Source organism: Jaculus jaculus, chromosome 2, assembly GCF_020740685.1.
Source record: "Jaculus jaculus isolate mJacJac1 chromosome 2, mJacJac1.mat.Y.cur, whole genome shotgun sequence".
Taxonomy (NCBI): domain Eukaryota; kingdom Metazoa; phylum Chordata; class Mammalia; order Rodentia; family Dipodidae; genus Jaculus; species Jaculus jaculus.
Window position 1 is genome coordinate 213,764,155 of NC_059103.1, and position 19,611 is coordinate 213,783,765.

The following is a 19,611-nucleotide window of genomic DNA, read 5'->3' on the forward strand; positions in this document are numbered from 1 at the left end:
CCGTTGACGCTTTGCTCCCAAAGCTCCAAACGTATCTGTGGCGAGCGGGCGGTGTCTGGAGAACCTCGGACAGGGTCCACAGTGGGCGAATCAGGCTGCCCGGTGCGCGGCCCCGAGTCTTCGTGCCCCCCCTCCCCTCGCTGGCTGCGCTCGGAACCCAGGCTCACAACCCGGGTTTCTAGCCGGCGGAAGCGGTCGGCGGCCTGATATCACGGAAGCGGGCACGGAGGGTCTGGACCTTGCCGGACCGAGATGGCGCCGCCTGCGGGCGGAGCTGCAGCGGCTGCGGACTCGGACTCGGCCGCGGTGGTCTTGAGTGTGCTCGCCGCCGTGAGGCCGCTGACCGCCGGGCCGGATGCGGAGACGCAGCTGCACAGGCTGCAGTTGAGCTCCGACCCTGAGCGGCCTGGGCGCTTCCGGTTGGAGCTGTTGGGCCTAGGACCCGGAGCGGTGAGTGGGAGCCAGGGGCCCTGAGCCGGACTGACTCGCGGAGTGCTCTTAAGCTGTCACTTTTGTTGGCTTGTCTCTAAAATGGGAGTGGTGCTGGTAACCCGCTTGAGAAGCTCTTGTGAGGATTCGATAAGATAGCAAGCGGGAAAAGCGTAGATCGTGTAAATGTCTATAAACGTTACCTCTTCTTTTGAGCATCTTGTGGTTCAGGAAGGGGGCCACTGACCCTGGCTCTCCCATTCTTCAGGTCAGTTTGGAGTGGCCCCTGGAGTCTGTCTGCTACACTGTCCTTGGCCCCAACCAGCATGAGCTGCAGCCTCCACCAGGAGGACCTGGAACGCTCAGTGTGCACTTCCTCAACTCTAAGGAAGCTCAACAGTGGGCAGCACTGGTGCGAAGTGCCAATCTGGAGGGACAGAATGGTCAGTGGAATTAAGCCTCAGTCATAGACGGCAGTCGTGTTAGAGCTGGGCTTCAGAAACAAAATGTCAGCAACCAAGCACCAGCCACAACTGGAAGAAAGGCAGCGAAGGGGGAAACCGGACAACTAGTAAGGCTTCCAGGAGGAATAAAAGGATAAAATAGGACATAGAGATGGGTGAGCTGGCGCACGCTTTTAATACCGGCACTCTAAAGGCAGTGGTAGGAGGATTGCTTTGAGTTCGAGGCCACCCTGAGACTACATAGTGAATTTCAGGTCAGCCTGGGCTAGAGTGAGACCCTACCTTGAAAAACAAAAACAAAACAAAACAAAAGGCTGTAGAAATGACTTAGCGGTTAAAGCGTTTGCCTGCACAGTCAAAGGACCCACGTAAGCCAGATGCACAAGGTAGGTGGCACATTTATATATAGTTCCTTTTCAGTGGCAGGAGGTCCTGCTGTGTCCATTCTATCTGCCTCCTCCTTTCTCTCTCTCCAATAAATAAAATATTTAAAAAAAGAGAAAGAGAGAAAATGAGACATAGATAAGCTGATGTCTGGACCAGACAAGCGTGAAAAAGGATAAGTAGGGCTGGGATGAGATGAAAGAATCCAAAAGCAACTGGAATGTATTCAGTGGGAAAGTGGCAGGCTGCGCTACTTAAAGACAAACCTGCAGTCATATGAGAAAGTGCACACAGGGCAGGAGAAAGGCTAGAGGTTCTTGGAGAGGGAATTAGTTGGGTGTCCTGGCTGTTTAAATGGAAAAGTTAAGTGGTCAAGATGATGTGGAGAGGCCAGGTAGTTCAGGTCTGCACGGGTCCTGTTTGGGAGGGCGTGGAGTTGGCTAGGGCTCTCTAGAGAAAGATTTTACAAGTAGGGAGAGGTTAGCCTAAGTCACTAGCAGAGAAAAGCATAAAAGAGGGCCTGGTACATCGTGTTTGGAGAGAGGAAGGAGAGTCTACAAATGGAGTGGTAGAAGAGCTAGCTACTAGAGGAACAAGAAGACAAGACTGATGAAGAGAGGCCAGGGTAACTCACTGGAAAAGTGAAAGAGATGGGGCTGGGGAGATGGCTCAGTGGCTAAAGGCACTTGCTTCACAAGCCTGATGCAAGTAATACCCAACATCTATGTAAAGCTGGATGCAAAAGCAGCTCACAGATAATGTAATCCCAGTATACTCAGCAATGGGAGGCAGAGTCAGGAGAACCCCAGAGTGCAAGGGGTCAGCTGGTTTGGCCTTCCTAGTGGCAAAAACAAGAGACCCTGTTTCAAAACAAGGTAGGAGAAGGCCAAGACCTTCAGCTTATCCTTTCACTCTATACACATGTGCACTCATATACAGAGCAGACACAAAAGAAAAGAAAAAATTGGTGTGATGATATACACTTTTAATCCCAGCACTAGGAAGGTTGAGGTAGAATGATCTTTGTGAATTGAAGGTCAGTTTGGGACTACAGAGTCCTAGGTTGGCCTGAGCTAGAGTGAGATCCTACCAAAACCAAAAAACAAACAAAAAAGTCATTTGTTAAGTATGTGTACTGAGCACTTGCTCCCTACTGTGCACTATTTGTCACCATGTAGTCTAGGCTGGCCCAGAACTCGGATTCATCTGCTCTGCCCTCCTGTGTGCTGGGATTAGAGTTGTGAACCACCTCCCCCTAATTCTGGGTACTTCTTTAGCATAAAGGAAACCTTTATAATCTACTCTCCCCCCCCCTTTTTTTTTAACTTTAGAGAAAGCAAGAGAGAGAGAGAGAATTGGCGTGCCATAGCCTAAGCCATTGAAATCCAACTCCAGACGCTTGCGCCACCTAGTGGACACGTACGACCTTGTGCTTGCCTCCCCTTTGTGCGTCTGGCTAACTTGGAATCTGGAGTCAAACCTGGGTCCTTCGGCTTCGCGGGCAAGCACCTTAACTGCTAAGCCATTTCTCCAGCCCTTTTATTTTTTTTTTTTTTTTTTTTTTTTTTTTTTTTTTTTTTTCCAAGATGAATAACTGTAGGTTTATTAAAAAAGAGTTTGTCCTATTATCGAAATTTCAGCTTTATGTCAAATGAAATTTAAAAGATTTCTCATGAAATAATTTAAACCTTTTCAAAATCTAATAAACAGGTTAAAGGCACCTCCAGTACTTTAAAATATTTACAGCGATCCCAATAGTTTTAATTTTTAGGGTTATTATAGTACACGTGGCTGTTCTGCATACACAGTATGTCATGAACACTCTAACAGAACACTCTCTAACAGTGAGAACTGCAGGCTCTAGTTTGTGGCACGGCTCCCGCGTTACTGGTTCTAGAGTGGGACCATCAGTCACACCAGGGCAGTACTAGCGTAACAGCATGTCTACCACAGCATAAGATCCAATTACCTACACAATGACTGTCAAATTCCCAGATAATACATAATTTAAACTTGTACATTCAGAAGACTTTGGGGTGTTTTAAAAATTCTATAAAAACATATAAAGTAATTTAGTGTTAAATGAAGGCAGTGAACTGAAAATTACCACAATAGTTGCTGGAATTCAGTATCTGGTGCAACAAAAACTTGCTTGTCAAAACATCTATAATTTCTTCAACATAATGGAGATGAGTTTTGCTCAGTCTAAGTGGGATTTCATATTTTCCTGCAGTACAATGAAAAGAGGAGTTAATGATGAAAGGCACACATCATAGCCAGTTTTAAGGAGCTGTGGATGCCAAGCAGATGTTCCGGAAATACTGGTGCAGGAAAACAAAGTCCACACATTTTCCTCTTGGTTTAACATTGGCATTGATTTGCTATTTACAGTAGTTTGCAAAAATACATTATAAAAACTGGATGAGGTTTGGTTTCTAAGTTTGACTTAGTAATATACAACATACTTCATCTGCAAAGACCGCTGCAGAGCTGAAGTCCTAAAGTGACACTAATACTGAACAGGGCAATCCAAGGTTCCGGAGCGCTGAGCACTCAGTCATCATCACCGAGATCATCTGGGGAAATATTGCACACTTCTCGTCAGTTGTTAGAACCTTCACATATCTAACTCCAAAAGAACCCTTTATGGCTTTTTTGTTGTGTCACTTATTTGAAGGAAATGGTTTTAGGTCCTCTAATAGTGAGTGCCGACTGTCATTGAACATGAGGCCTAGGTTTCAAAATTAGTTTTCCTGTATCATCACAAGACATATTGTATTCTGCTAATACCGTTCGACATCGAGCAGCTATAATTGATGGTGCAACTACTCTCTTGTGGATTCCAGCAAAGAACAAGCCTATTAGCGTGATACAGCTAATAGTGAAAAATGGATGATTCCACAATGACGTGAAGAAGGACACCTTTTGTGTCTCGGGATCTATTAGCCAGTTCCAGGCACCAGTAGCTGTACAGACAGATACCACTATAAGAAGCATTCTCCACCGCCCAGTGGCAGGTTGCAAGCAATGAATATATTCAGTCAGTCTCCTCTCGAAAGCCTTGAGATCTTCCGCCTGCTCCAGCGAGTTCATGTCGGGCGGCAGCTCCGGTCACCGCCGCGGCCCGGTCCGCATCGCAGCCACGGGTCCCCGCCCGCCAGCCCCGCAGCGCCAACTCCCACCTCTAACCGCTCCCTCCCCCTTTTATTTTTTTATGCCTTGCTTCTTGGAGGTTAAATTTCTAGAGAGAGAGAACAGATGTATAAAATCAGTAAACAAACTTCAGTTAGATGCAAGAGCTGGAAGGTAGGACCACTACTTAACATGGGATGGGAAGGAAGACCTTGAGAGTGACAAGTTTCAAAGTCATGGCATGAGCCATGTGTCCCAGGAAACAAGTACAGAGTCCCTGAGGGGAGAGTGTGCAGGTAACCCTTAGCACGGTGCCCCCTGCTCATTTCAGTGGGGAGACAGTTCAAGATAAAGAAGGGTTTTAGGCCATTATAGGAGCTGTTAGCACTAAATGGGGATCCTTCATTGCAGTGTGCTGGCTTCCACCAGAAGGAAAGAAGGGAGACAGCAGCATGTCCAGTTTTATAAGGACGCTCAGGGCAGGCATACAAGTGTGTTCTGTGCAGTTGGAGAAATCAGAAAAGGGGAGGTCCCTGACTACAAGTCACTACTGTTGGTCAGGCCCTTGAGGGCTTGGTTGCTTCTGCTATGTAGGGGAGGGAAGTGGGACCAGGTGGCAGAAAACTTCCAAATAACTTGTGGTCCCACAGATGAGTCACGTGCAGTTCCAGTACCAGCAGGAATCAGGGAAGTGCCTCAGGTATTTTTAAGGGGCAGGGTTAGGAAGGGAAGGCTTATCCTGAATTATGGCTTAGCAGCCCTGATGTGGGCAGGGGTGAAGAGGAAGAAGGCAAAGGTACTGGAAACAGGCTGGAGGCTGCCAGAAAGTACTCCACGTCTTCCTTCCTAGGTAGTGGCAGCCCAGCCTCAGAAATGTGTCCATCCAGTCCCTCTGTGGCCCCAGTACCCAAAGCACCTCAACCTGAAGTGTATCTTCCACAAAGTTCTGAAGGCTTGAAAAAAGGTAAGGACAGGTAGCTGTAGGGAGTTGGAGGAAGTGGCTGGTGTTTGGTTGTGATCATTGTCTTCTCTCCCTGTAGAAGAGCTGGCCATGAGCCTGGCCCAGGCCATTGTAGGTGGGGATGAGAAGGAGGCAGCCCAAGTGGCAGCTGTCATGGCCCAGCATCGTGTGGCTCTCAGTGTCCAGCTCCTGGAGACCTGCTTCCCACCAGGTCCCATCAGGTGAAGCTTGGGCTTCATCACCTTGCCCCTGACTCTCCCAGGTCCATGTCCAACCCGTGATCTAGTCTTTTTTTTTTTTTTTTTCCTTGTTTTGTTTTTGAGGTAGGGTCTCACAGGCTGACCTGGGATTCACTATGTAGTCTCGGTGGCCTCAGACTCACGGCATTCCTACCTCTGCCTCCCCAGTGCTGGGATTAAAGGTGTGCACCACCACGCCCAGCCCAAATTTATATTCTGACCTAGGTTGCAAGTCACAGTTGAAGATGCCACATCTGCTGTATCCTCTGCATCCTCTGCCCATGTTTCCCTGCTGATCCACCCGCACTGCTCCATAGCAGCCCTCCAGGAGCAGGTGAGCAACATGATCTAGGGAACCAAACATGTATTGGGGGTGGGGTGACAACCCTGGATGACACTGGCTCAAATGCCTTGACTCCAGGTATTCTCAGAGTTTGGTTTCCCACCGGCTGTCCAGTGCTGGATCATTGGGCGGTACTTATGTGTGCCTGAACGTAGCCTTGCTTCCTATGGGGTCCGGCAAGATGGGGATCCAGCTTTTCTCTACCTGCTGTCAGCCCCCCGAGAAACTTCAGGTCAGTCATTGATGTGGGTGAGGTGGGATACAGCCTGAGGCGGCCTTGAACCACCTTTTCTGTCACAGGACACAACCCTCAACACTCCCAGGTAGATGGGAAATTAGGATCCTTGCTTCCCCAGACATTGGAGTTGCCTCATGCTCCCCAACCAACCAGTTCCAGTGTATCTAGTCCTGCTCAGGTGAGCAAATGATGAGAGCTTCTGTCTGTGGGTATTGAAGGGAGCTGAGAAGCACCAACAGTCTCTCTCCCTCTCCATAGCCTGGCTGGCCCTGCCCTTCCTGTACCTTCATCAACGCCCCAAGCCGCCCTGGCTGTGAAATGTGTAGTACCCAAAGGCCCTGTTCTTGGGATGCTCTTCCTACCGCCTCCACCTAGCAGCCACCGAAGGTACTTGAGGCTGGGTAGTGATGGGGGGTGGGCGTTACAGAGTAGGACACGCAGGAATAACCTGTATTCTTTCCTAGGTTACAGAGAACATGGCCATCGCCTCACAGGCTCAAATACCCAAGCAAATTCCTGCACTCAGGACCTCTGTTGGCTGCTTGGTGAGGACAGAGTTATCAGTCATAGGGAATAAGGGCCACAAGCCAGTCATTAAACACTTAAGTCAGCATAATGTCCCTTCACTGTGTTTTGGTACAGAGCTGTCCCAACCCAACTGCCAGTGTTGTTGGGACCAAGTTAAAAAGCCTGACTCTCATGAGCAGGTAGGGCTCCCCAAGTCCACTCAGATGGCTACTGAAAAGTGGACACTGGGCTGGAAGATGGCTCAGTGGGTGCTTGCTACATAAGAATAGGGACCCAAGTTTGGATCCCAGCACCCATGTAAAAGCTGGATGTGGCAGCACACACCTGTAATCCTAGTACTGAGGTGTGGGGGTTGCAGAGAGAATCGCTGGGGCTTGCTGGTTAATCAGTCTGATGTTAATTGGCGAGTTACAGGTTCAGGGACTTTCAAAAAATTAAGGTGGAGAGAGCTGGGTGTGAGTGATGATGCACGCCTTTACTCTCAGCAGAGGTAGGAGGATCGCCATGAGTCCAAGGCCAACCTTAGACTATGTAGTGAATTCCAGGTCAGCCTGGGCTAGTGTGAGACCCTACCTCAAAAAAAAAAAAAAAAAAAAAAAAAGTTACTAATTGAAGACATCCAGTGTGTCAACCTCTGGCCTTTACATGAATGAATATGCACACCTAATGCTTGCAGACCACATACATTAAAACAAAAAAGACACACACAGTATTGAACTTTTGTCAGGTCCTTCAAGCCTACAATGACCTGTTACCACTGGGTTGAATCTGCTGAGTATTCTATTCACTGAGAACTCTGGTCCCTACTGTTGTACTAATGCAATCCCCCTATATTCCCTCCAGTCACCACTTTTAGTTGCTTCACCCAAGATAACACTGTGGTGGTGAGAACAGACATTTTCTTTGCCCTCTTAAGTACAAGAAAGTTTAATAACTAGAGTCCCAGAGTCTCATGTTACTGCTGAGGTCATGTCTTCACAATCCTCCTGATGTCCATGCTGTTCTTAGGCACCAAACTGTTGTCACTGCCACTGTTTGGCTGGGATGTATTATCATCTGCCCTGTGGACTGCTAGGTGTCATTCTGTGACAAATGCTCGTGATACATATATCTCCAGCAAGACCCTCCATCTGTCCAGCCAGCACTAAAGAGGCATCCCAGGTGCCCTCTGCCTGCCTGCCTTTTTGGACTAATACTTCTAAACAGCTGTTCCTGGTTTTCCCCTAGCTGAGTTGTTGCCAAGGTTCCCTGCAGCCCTCAGGACAGAGGCTGCATATTCAGCATCCCAATATGTGATTCATTTCTACAGCCCCTAGGTTCCTGGGCCATGGCCAAACTTCTTCTGTCTCTGCCAGGGCACACCCACCCGGTAGAATGCTGTTACCTCTTAACAGCAAGTTTTCTGCCTTCTGTTGGACTCCCAGATGCCAAATAGGACATAGCTGGACAGACTTGCAGGGAAATGTGGGTCCCAGAGTTGTCTGCAAGCATGTTCTAATCACTGAACAAATCAAATGTATATGTTGACAAACTTAATTTATTCCCATGATGAGGGCTGAAGGAAGGTCTGGAGCAAGAGGCTGGTCTTCTGCCTTCTTGTCCCAGTTGAAAAGCCAGGCCAAGTGGGCTCGCTGAGCCTGAACAGGCTCCTGAGCTTGAGGATGGGCCTGCTTATGCAAGATGGCAAACAGATGTTGAACAGGGTCATTTGGGCGGCCGATACGCCAGCTTTCGACTCTTTAGGACTGACCACTTATGCCGCTTCATGGCATACATCAGAGGCAGCAGCAAGCCCATCATCAACAACATCTGGGAACAAAGCAAGTTCAGAGAAGGTGGACAGGAAGGACCCCTCTTAGATCCTCCCCAATGCCCACTGTAGCCCTTGTCCAACCCTTCACCTTGAGGCCCATGCGTTTGCGATGGTCATGTTCTGGCTCAGATGCCCAGCGCAGGAACGTGCAGACATCTTTGGCAACCTGTGACATGGTAGCTGGGGTGCCTGTCCCAAGGGACAAGTGATGAGGGTTACTTTTGGGAGGCTTGTGCTCAAGCGAGGATAACCCTCCATGGAGGCAGTATAGCTTCTACCAAGAATTCAAAAGTACTGGGCCCCCCACAGGACTATAAAAGCCACCCCCAAAGCCTCAGAAATGCAGATAACCTAGCCTTGAAGAGACTAGGACCCTCAGGCTCAGAAGTGTTCCCATCGCTGGGAGAAAGACTCAGGTTCAAGGACACTCACCATCATCAAATTCCAAGACATCAGTGTAGATGGGAGGAGCCATGCCAATGGCTTGGCCAGGGAAATAGGGGTTGAAGTACAGTCCTTCCCGCAGTGATACCCCAGTGGGGGGCTCACAGTAGCCAGTGAGCAAGGAGAAAACATAGTCCTCACCACCGTGCCTGGAACCAGATTCATGGCTCAGCCCTTAGCACAAGGCAGGCCTTCTTCCCTTTCTCCAGCCCCACCCATGGGCAACCCATGCACCTAGCTCGCACGATGTAGCTGAGGTCAGGGGGAATGGCTCCATTGTTAGCAGCTCTGGCAGCCTCAGGGTTGGGGTATGGTTTTGGGAAGTAGTCAGACAGCTTTCCAGGCCTCATGAACATCTCCCCATCATCATTGGGGCCATCCTGGACTTCCACCTGCCATCAAGAACCCATCAAAACCCGTCAGTCCCATTATAGTAGAAGCCCTAAACTCCACATCCACCACCTCCTGGCCCCACACCTCTTCAGCCAGCGCCTTAGCTTCATCCTCTGTGTAGCACACGCCCACCAGGTGGCGGTAAGCCACGTAATCCATGCTGTGGCAGGAGGAGCACACCTGCTTATATACCTGGAAACCCCTCCGGATGCTAGGAAGAGAAAGTGGGTTGGATTAGAGGTACTGGAAGCTCTAGTCCACCCAGAAACGCCCCCAAGTCAGCCAGATACACACCCACCTGGTGTGGTCCAAGGATGAGAGGAGGCCACGGTGAGACCACGGGTAGCTGGGGGGGTGCAGCTCCAGATCACTGGCACTCACGGCAGAATGCAGAGCCACAGCTAGCCCGGCACCCCCTGCTGCCAGGATGCCCAGCGCTGAGAGCACCACCTTTCTGCCCCGGGAAAGGCCAGACTTCGAGGACAAGGACACTGCCTGCAAAAGCCCTGCTCAGCACCAGCCGGAATCTCACCCACCCAACTTGGAGAACTGACAAGGCACCACTTATTCACCCAGCGCTGCCGCCGCCACAGGGCGCTCGAGGCACATGGTGCCCGCAGCCCGTCACATCCCTCAATGCCGATACCCGGCCACAATTCGGCTTCGAGGAGCTGCCGTCAGGAGACAGGCCCAAGTCACCCAGGGTGCTGCGGCAGACCAAGGTCACGGCAGCCGGCCGAGGTCAGGCGGGGGTCACCGCAGGACGCCGGCCCGGGCCGCACCGCACCGCCGGAGCGGGCAGCCGTTTTGGGCGCGCCCTGCACGGAAGCCTCTCGCCCTTGCCCACCAGCGCCGGGACCCGCGGCCTCGGACGCCGGGGCTCTAGCCAGGGAGCCAGGACGCTCAGCCTGGGCACCGTGCCTGCCTCCCGGGCTGGCAGGACCGGCAGCAGGGGTGCGGCCAAGACCCGGCGCCGTGCGAGGGTCCTCCACCGGAGCGCGCCCGGAGCCTCCCCGCCGTGACCTTCAGGAGAAGCGGGGCGCGCGACAGCCGGGGCCCGTGCCAGAGCTCACCTGGGGGGTCCGCAGCGGGAGCTGTCCGGGCCGCACGCCGCCCAGCAGCCCTCGAGCACGCGCGCCCGGAAAGCCCGGGCCCCGCGGGCCCAGCACCGCTCCGCGAAGAGAAGCCGCCGCCATGTCGGCCCTCTTCAGCGCGGCCGCCCTTCCCGTCGGCCCCTGCGGGCCCAGGGGACTCCAAACCGCGCGAGAGCCGGGACAGGGGGCGGGGCCAGTCTGGGGGCGGGGCGTCTCGGCTGCTGTCGTCTCGCCGCGCTCCTCTGGTCTCCGTGGGAACTGGCCGTGGAGCGGGGTCTGGGCCACGACTCTCGTGACCATAACGCCGGGACTTTCTCCAGGGTTGCCACCATGTCCTGTGTTGTGGCCCAGAGTCCACGCACCGAGACCCTGCGTGCTTCTCAGCGATACTTCCAGGCCGGACACGGTGTCCTGCTGCTGCGACTCCTCCGCTCTCCAGAGAAGGCGGCCTGGGGGTGGGTGTGAGCGGGCTTCGCCGCCGCTCACCCGGTCCACAAGCGGGCCGGGCTCCTTGGAAAACACCGCTTTCTGAACCAAATCCCGTAAGTAGCTGGGCGTGGTGGCGCACGCTATTAATCCCCAGCCCTCCTGGGAGGCAGAGGTTAGAGGCTCACCTTGAGTTTGAGGCCACTCTGAGACTACGTAGTGAATTCCAGGTCAGCCTTAGAGCTAAACCCTACCTCGAAAAACCATAACAACAACAACAACAACGAAAGAAGAGCTGGGAATGTAAACTCAGTTGGTAGAGAGCTTGCTCAGTATGAATGAAGCCCTGGATTTGATCTCCAACACAGCTGAGTGTGGTGATTCATAGCCATAATCCCAGCACGATAGGAAGTAGAGTCAGGAGTGTTCCAAATTCAAGGTCATCCATGTCCACACAGTGAGTTAAAGGGCCAGCCTGGGCTCTATGAGACCATATCTCAAAAAAAAAAAACCCACAAAAAACTAACTTAAGGAGGACTGGAGTGATGGCTCAGTGGTTAAAGCACTTAACAAACAAACCTGAACACCTGAGTTTGGATCCCTATAACTCACATTAAAAAAAAAAAAAAAAAATATATATATATATATATATATACACACACACACACACACACAAATACACTTGGGAGGAAGAGGTAGGGGGATCGCCATGAGTTCAAGGCCACACTGTGACTCCATAGTGAATTCCAGGTCAGCCTGGGCTAAAAACAAACAAACAAACAAACAAACAAAAACAAATGTAGGCTGGGTGTGGTGATGCACCCCTCTAGTCCCAGCACTCTGGAGGCCAAGGTAGGAGGGTCTCTGAGTTCAAGGCCAACTTGGGACTACATAAGTGAATTCCAGGTCAGCTTGGACTAGAGTGAGACCCTACTTCAAGAAACAAAAAAACAGCCAGGCTTGGTGGTGCATGCCTTTAATCCAACAATCAGGAGGCAGAGGTAGGAGGATCACTGAGTTCAAGGCTACCCCGAGACTACGTAAGCCTGTGCTAGAGCGAGACTCTACTTGAAAAACAAAAACAAACAAAAAAATAGTGGGTCTGGAGAGATGGTTAAGTCATTATGACACTTGCCTGCAAAGCCTAACAACATGGGTTCAATTCCCCAGCATTACTCATGTAAAAAAAAGGCACCTGCATCTGGAGTTCATTTGCAGCTGCTGGAGGCCCTGGTGTGCTCATTTGGTCTGTCTCTCTTCTCTCTAGCTCTCTTTTTTCAAATAAATAAAAATATTTTTTAAAATGGGATGGTGGGTGTATGTAATACTAGCATGACTCAGAGGCAGACACAGGAGAACCTGCTGGAAGCTTTCAGGCCAGCTAGTGTATAATGCTAACACTCAAGAGGCTAAGGTGGGGAGATAGCTATGAGTTCAAAGGTAGCCTGGGCTACAGTGAAACCCAGCCTCAAAAAAAAAAAAAAAAAAGCCAGGCGTGGGGGTGTACACCTTTAATCCCAGCACTTGGGAGCAGAGGTAGGAGGATTGCCTTGAGTTCATGACTAGCTTAAGACTATGTAGTGAATTCCAGGTCAGCCTGGGCCAGAGCAAGACCCTATCTCGAAAAAACAAATAATATTAATAATAAATGAATAAGAAAACAGGAACAACAAAGAAAAAAAGGTGTGGCATATACAAAGCAAATAGTATATACATAAATCATATGGTATAATTTAATATAAGTAGATTAAAATTGTAGATAAAGATTGGTAAGGACATAAAAGTCATGATGTCTGGGCTGGAGAAATGACTTACCAGTTAAGGGCTTGCCTGTGAAGCCAAAAGACCCCAGTTCGAGGCTCGGTTCCCCAGGTCCCAAGTAAGCCAGATGCACAAGGGGGCACATGCATCTGGAGTTTGTTTGCAGTAGCTAGAGGCCCTGGCATGCTCATTCTGTATCTATCTGCCTCTTTCTCTCTCTGTCTCTCTCAAATTAATAAATAAAGATAAAACAAAAAATTTAAGAAAAGTCATGATGTCTGTATGTATATCTGTAAAGAGACACACTTCAGATATTTTTTTCTTTTTGAGGCATGGTTTCACTCTAGCACAGGCTGACAGGCTGACCTCGAACTCACAATGATCCTTAGTTTAGCATCCTGAGTGCTGGGGCTAAAGGAATGTGCCCAGCTACACTTCACATTTTTAGGCATAAATAGGTAGGAAGCAAAATTTTGGGGGAAGATGTACCATACTAGCAGCTAAACAATCAAGGTAATTGTAGCAGCTGCAGATAATCAAAACTCTATACTACTGAAACACCTCCATCACACCTTCCACGGCTCAGGGTCCATTGTGGAAGAGGTGGCAGAAAGAATGTAAGAGCCTCACAGTGCCTGACATTACTGACACTAGACCATCATAATAGGAGGAAAAGATGATGACATCAAAATAAAAGAGCCTGATTAAGGGAGGAAAACATGATGGAGAGTGGAGTTGCAAAGGGGAAGGTGGGGGGAGGGAAGTACCTTGGGCTATTGTCTATAATTATGGAAGTTTTCAAAAAAAAATGTAGTTGGGCATGGTGGTGCACGCCTTTAATCCCAGCACTCAAGAGGTAGAGATATCACTGTGAGTTCGAGGCCACCCTGAGACTACATAGTGAATTCCAGGTCAGCCTGAGGTAGAGTGAGACCCTACCTTAAAAAAACAAAAGAAAAAAAAGAGCCAAAGGAAGGGTAGGATTGCTTACAATGCAATGTCCTTACAGAAATTGGCCTTGATATCCATGACCTCACAGTGCCTTACACTACCCACACAAAACCATCATAATAGGAGGAAAAGATGATGACATCAAAATAGAGAGAGACTAATGGAAAGAGGAAAGGGATATGATGGAGTGTGGATTTGTGAAAGGGAAAGTGGGGGAAGGAAGGGAATTACCATGGTCTATTGTCTGTATGAAAGCTGTCAGTAAAAAAGTAAAAAAAAAAGCCGGACATGGTGGCGCACACCTTTAATCCCAGCACTTGGGAGGCAGAGGTAGGAGGATTGCTGTGAGTTTGAGGCCACCCTGAGACTACAGAGTGAATTCCAGGTCAGCCTGAGCTAGAGTGAGATCCTGCCTCGAAAAACAAAACAAAACACAAAACCCCCCAAACACAGAACTGTGCTATAAGCATAGACAGAAAGTAGAATAGAATTGAGAGTCCAAAAGTAAAATATATGATCATATGTCTATGTTCAGTTTATGATCACAATGTGGAAAAGAAAAAAAAATGTGGAAAAGAACAGTCTTTTCAACAGATAGACCATGACTTGTAGTACAGGCCAATAAATCTAGCAACTAAACAGGCATGAGAATCACGAGTTCAAGGCATATCTGAACTACAGAGAAAATCTAAGGCCAATTTAAGCAATGAAGGAGACTTTTAAAATAAAAAGTAAGCCAGGCAGGGTAGAACATGCCTTTAATCCCAGCACTCAGGAGGCAGAGATAGGAAGATCATTGTGAGTTTGAGGCTAGCCTGATACTACACAGTGTCTACCAGGTCAGCCTGGGCTAGAGCAAAACCCTACCTCCAAAAACAAACACAAAAAAGTAGGTGTGTTAGGCATGGTGGCACAGGCCTTTAATCCCAGTACTTGGAAGGCAGAGGTGGGAAGACCGCTGTGAGTTTGAGGCCACCCTGAGACTACATAGTGAATTCCAGATCAGCCTGGGCTAGAGCAAGACGCTTCCCCAAAAAACCAAAAAGATGGCTGGAGGGATTAGCTGTTAAGGCACTTGCCTGCAAAGCCTAAGGATCCAGGTTCGATTTTTCAGATCCCACATAAGCCAGATGCACATGATGGCACATGCATCTGGAGTTCGTTTGCAGTGGCCAGAGGCCCTGGCGCACCCATTCTCTCCCTCTCTCTCTCCTCCTCTCTCTAATAAGTAAATGAAAAAAAAAAACAAAAAGAAGGCCCAGCATGGTGGCACATGCCTTTAATCCCAGCATTCAGGAAGCAGAGGTAGGAAGATCACTAAGAGTTTGAGTCCACCCTGATACTACATAGTGAATTCCAGGTAAAAAAAAGTATGTATGAGGGATGGAGAGATGGCTTAGTGGTTAAGCGCTTGCCTGTGAAGCCTAAGGACCCCGGTTCAAGGCTCGGTTCCCCAGGACCCACGTTAGCCAGATGCACAAGGGGGCGCACACGTCTGGAGTTCATTTGCAGAGGCTGGAAGCCTTGGCGCGCCCATTCTCTCTCTCTCCCTCTATCTGTCTTTCTCTCTGTGTCTGTCGCTGTCAAATAAATAAATAAATAAATAATTTTAAAAAAAAATTAAAAAAAAAGTATGTATGATGCTGGGAAGATTGTTGTGGTTAACGGTGCTTGCTTGCTGCTTGCAAAGCCTTCCAGTTTGGGGTCAGTTACCAAGCCCCCTATGTAAGCCAGAGCAAAAAGGTGGTACAACCGTCTGGTATTCATTTGTAGTTGCACATGTACACATACATATATACACAAATAGAAAGATAGATTAACCATAATATGCAAAAAAAGAAAGCATGTGTGAAGGCATAGGTTCATCCCCAGTGCCATTGTAAAGAAAAATATTTAACTGAGAACTGATCAAAGGCCTAAGTTTAAAGCCATAAAAACTCTCTGAAGGAAACACAGCCATAAATCTTTATGACATAGGTTGCATTTGGCAATCATTCTTAGATGTAACACCAAAAGCACAAGCTACCATAGAAACTAACAAATCCAGTTTCCTCAATCTCAATTTTTTCTGCATTAAAATACACTCAAGGGCTGGGTGTGGTGGTGCACTCCTTTAATCACAGCATTCAGGAGGCAGAAATAGGAGGTTTGCCATGAATTCGTGCCACACTGCGTCTACATAGTGAATTCCAGGTCATTCTGGGTTGGAGCGAGAACCTACCTTATATTGGTCAGGACTCTCTCTCTAGAGGAACAGAACCAATAGAATGATTGTATTAAAAGGGAATTTATTGGATTAGTTTATGGCAGTCCTACAATTGTAGTTTGTAGGCCTGAGAGTCAAGGAAGCTGGTAGCTCTCAAATTCATGAGGCTGGATGCCTCAGCAGTCCTAATCCAGGACTGGAGGCTTGGAGATGTCCTGGAGAGACACTGGTCTTCAGTCCACACTGGAAAGCAGCCAGTAGCACCGGCAGCCAGGTGGGAGGGGGAGATACTTTTCTTCCCCCAGCTTCCTTAGATAAAGCCCCCACTTCTGAGAGTGGCCACCCACTCTGGGGAAAAAATTGTCCTCAATCCTTTCTGGAAGCAACCTCAGAGACCCACTTAAGAAGAATGTCTGTGGATTCATAAACAGATCAAGTTGACACAAAACTTAACTATCATGTACCTAGGGAAAAAAAGTGTGGTGGCATGTGCCTTTAATCTCAGCACTCTGGAGGCAGAGGTAGGATCACCATCACTTAAGGCCAACCTGGTGCTACAGAGTGAGTTCCAAGTCAGCCTGAACTTGAGACTCTGCCTCAAAAAAAACAACAGGTGTTCACAGCTGCTGCTGCCGCCTTCTAGCTCGCTGAGCTTGCAGTTGTAGAAGAGGGAGGGGGGGTATGTGAGGAGGTCTTTATGCTATGGCCGGTGCAAAGCAGGCTGCCTGCAAATCCACTGGTGGTAAAGCACCCAAGAAGCAACTGGCTACAAAAGCAGTTCACAAGAGTGCGCCCTCTACTGGAGGGGTGAAGAAACCTCATCCTAGCAGGCCTGGTACTGTGGCACTCGGTGAAATTAGATGCTATCAGAAGTCCACTGAACTTCTGATTCGCAAACTGCCCTTCCAGCGTCTGGTGCGAGAAATTGCACAGGACTTCAAAACAGATCTGCGCTTTCAAAGTGCAGCTATTGGTACTTTGCAGGAGGCAAGTGAGGCCTATCTGGTTGGCCTTTTATTTTTTTTAATAAGTTGTTGATTTATTTAATGTAATTTCAAACATATAAGACAAGGACAGTGCAATGTATAACAGGAATCTATCTTGATTTTAGTGATATTGGTCATTTTTAACTCAAATGGGTATAAAATATGATATTTATGATTTATATCTCAGCTGTACCAAAAATAAAATATTTAATGTAACCATGTGAGTCTCTTCATAAATGATCTGCACCATGTGCCTCCCAGTGTGCGGGAGGAGACGACCTGCATGTCCTACAGCAGCCAGTCCGCCTCTGGGAAGCCACCTCCCTTCATCAAGGAGGGCACAGTACTTCTCCTGGGAGGAGCAGCGGCCAAGTCCAGGGAGCACAACAGTCCGTGTTAAGAATCCTCATTCTGGGTTGGCTCCAGGATTTGTAAATAGCAGTCTGCAAACTCCACGAACAAGGGCTCCTACATGCAGGCTCTCATCAATTTTGCTTTGTTATCCCCCTGATCCAGGCTGATCATCAACTGCCTGAGATGTGGATTGAGCAATAAATTTCTTAAAGTTGCAGATTTACCTAAATTCTTTAAATCCTGCAAAAAAAAACTGTCTTCCTCCTCATCACTGTCAAGAAAATCAGCTACAGAGTCATCATCTCTGCCTCCCAAGTGCTGAGATTTAAGGTGTGGGCCACCACGCCCAGCTTCACTGTTACTTATTGAGAGAGAGAATATGTGTGTGTATGGGCATGTCAGGGCCTCAGTGCGGTGTGCTCTAGAGACGCAGCTTCCAAGAGTTGGCAGCTGTGCTGAGGTAGCTTTCTGGTGATGCAGCTGCCTTTGAGTCCAAGCAGCCATGAGGAGGCCATCGTCCAGATGAAACTTCTTATGGTACAGCTGTCTTTGAGTCATCTACTGCTCTTGTAAGTAACCCCAATAAACTCAGTGGTCTTGGTATAATCATCCTTTGGTCTGTCTGTGCCCTAACTTTGTTTTCCTCTAGATTTGTAGTTTTCACAGAAGTAGCTGTTCTTTTTTTCTCAACAGGACGAGTTTCAGGGTAGCAGTGGCGAGGTAGATGGATCACTGTGAGTTCAAGGCCAGCCTGAGATTACACAGTGAGTTCCAGGTCAGTATGGATTACACCAAAACCCTACCTCAAAAACAAACAGAAGGGGTTAGCCAGATTCACAAGGAGGAGCACACGTTTGGAGTTTGTTTGTTTGCAGTGGCTAGAGGCCCTGGCTCGCCCATTTATATTCTCTCTCTCTCTCTGTGCTTCTGGAAGCAGGTCACCGAGCAGTGGTAGTCAAAAGCAGTGGATTGATCCTGCTCGCCCCTCCAGTCTTCATGAGTAGAGCGCCAATACATTCAATGCTCTTTCCTCTGATCGGTCTTGGGGTCAAAAAACTGGTAGTTTTCAAGCAAGGTTGTGCACGCCTTTAATCCTAGCACTTGGGTAGCTCCCCTAGGATCCAGAGATCATAGGGTCAGGATTGTCCTATCTGGTTCTCCGTGAAGACTCTGAAGGTCCTGGTCCAGGAGGGGCAAAGGGGCTGGAACTTTACCCAGATCTTTATCTGTACATGCCAGGGACGCATTCCATCAGAGAGGAGTAGGAGATAAGACCAGATCCAGCCTCCCTCCACAGACCTGGAAAAAAAAATCTGGCAGACCTGGAAAAAAAAATCTGGTTGGCCTTGTTGAAGATACCAATCTGTGTGCTATCCATGCCAAACGTGTAACAATTATGCCAAAAGACATCCAGCTAGCACGCTGCATACTTGGACAGCGTGCTTAAGAGTCCACTATGATGGGAAACATTTCATTCTCAAAAGATTTTTTTTTTCTCTTCCTGTTATTGGTAGTTCTGAATGTTAGAAATTTTTTCCCATGGGGTCAGAAGGTACCTAAGTATATGATTGTGAGTGGAAAACTAGGGGACAGGAATCAGGTCTTGGCAGTTTCTTCATTTTCATTTGTGTGTGGACTTTTAATATAAATGCGTGGATGTAAAGCATTAATGCAAGTAAAAATATTTCTGTGAACAAGTTTCAACAGTTCAAATTTTACAACAATTATAAATAAAGCTGTTAAATTTTTCTGGACAATGCCAGCATTTGGATTTTTTTCTTTTCAAATTGTTATTAACTTCCATGATTATAAAAAATATCCCATGGCTGGGCTGGAGAGATGGCTTAGCAGTTAAGCGCTTGCCTGTGAAGCCTAAGGACCCCGGTTTGAGGCTCAGTTCCCCAGGTCCCATGTTAGCCAGATGCACAAGGGGGCGCATGTGTCTGGAGTTCGTTTGCAGAGGCTGGAAGCCCTGGCGCGCCCATTCTCTCTCCCTCTATCTGTCTTTCTCTCTGTGTCTGTTGCTCTCAAATAAATAAATAAATAAATAATTTTAAAAAATATTAAAAAAAAAATACCCCATGGTATTGCCCTCCCTCCCCCCCCTTCCCCTTTGAAACTGCATTCTCCATCATATCCCCTCCCCCTTTCAATCAGTCTCTCTTTTATTTTGATGTCATGATCTTTTCCTCCTATTATGATGGTCTTGTGGTGTAGCTGCTCTCTGACCATGGGAACTACAGCTGGTCTTGGATCTCCGGGCACAGAGGCCTTATCGTATGGCCTTGGTAAACAGTCTGCAGACACAGAGGCATTTGTGGAGCAGACTTTAGGCACGTAGACATTGTCTAGAAAGTTTTGTTTTCTGTATATAAGCTTGTGCTTGCCTGAACAAATTTGAGACCTTGATCAGACTCTAAACTTGGTCTCCTTCTTTGTGTCTCTTGTCTCTCATCCAGGTTAAT

At 48.3% G+C, this 19,611-nt stretch overlaps 4 protein-coding genes and 1 pseudogene across 4 annotated transcripts; 2 read left to right on the forward strand and 3 right to left on the reverse strand.

Moving 5' to 3' along the window:
* Window positions 1-155: 155 nt before the first annotated feature.
* Window positions 156-6,806, forward strand: Sharpin (SHANK associated RH domain interactor). The gene is made up of 9 exons (XM_004656416.2): window positions 156-450; window positions 698-872; window positions 5,260-5,373; window positions 5,450-5,591; window positions 5,835-5,943; window positions 6,031-6,184; window positions 6,253-6,368; window positions 6,449-6,577; window positions 6,655-6,806. The coding sequence occupies exons 1-8, from the start codon at window positions 253-255 to the stop codon at window positions 6,563-6,565; spliced, it is 1,125 nt and encodes a 374-aa protein (XP_004656473.1). The 5' UTR covers window positions 156-252; the 3' UTR covers window positions 6,566-6,577; window positions 6,655-6,806.
* Window positions 2,865-4,438, reverse strand: LOC123458733 (nuclear envelope phosphatase-regulatory subunit 1). The gene has a single exon (XM_045143782.1). The coding sequence runs from the start codon at window positions 4,368-4,370 to the stop codon at window positions 3,993-3,995; it is 378 nt and encodes a 125-aa protein (XP_044999717.1). The 5' UTR covers window positions 4,371-4,438; the 3' UTR covers window positions 2,865-3,992.
* Window positions 6,807-8,237: 1,431 nt separating the features above from the next.
* On the reverse strand, window positions 8,238-10,575 carry LOC101603584 (cytochrome c1, heme protein, mitochondrial). Its single transcript, XM_004656415.3, has 7 exons — window positions 10,442-10,575; window positions 9,667-9,863; window positions 9,453-9,579; window positions 9,210-9,367; window positions 8,964-9,124; window positions 8,620-8,720; window positions 8,238-8,527 (listed from the first exon to the last, which is right to left on the reverse strand). Exons 1-7 carry the CDS (start codon window positions 10,562-10,564, stop codon window positions 8,423-8,425), a joined length of 972 nt encoding a protein of 323 aa, XP_004656472.1. The 5' UTR covers window positions 10,565-10,575; the 3' UTR covers window positions 8,238-8,422.
* A 5,918-nt stretch (window positions 10,576-16,493) lies between these two features.
* LOC101603291 (histone H3.3A-like) lies at window positions 16,494-18,625 on the forward strand. The gene is made up of 2 exons (XM_004656414.2): window positions 16,494-16,821; window positions 18,496-18,625. Exons 1-2 carry the CDS (start codon window positions 16,509-16,511, stop codon window positions 18,591-18,593), a joined length of 411 nt encoding a protein of 136 aa, XP_004656471.1. The 5' UTR covers window positions 16,494-16,508; the 3' UTR covers window positions 18,594-18,625.
* On the reverse strand, window positions 17,189-17,661 carry LOC123458566 (annotated as a pseudogene).
* Window positions 18,626-19,611: the final 986 nt, after the last annotated feature.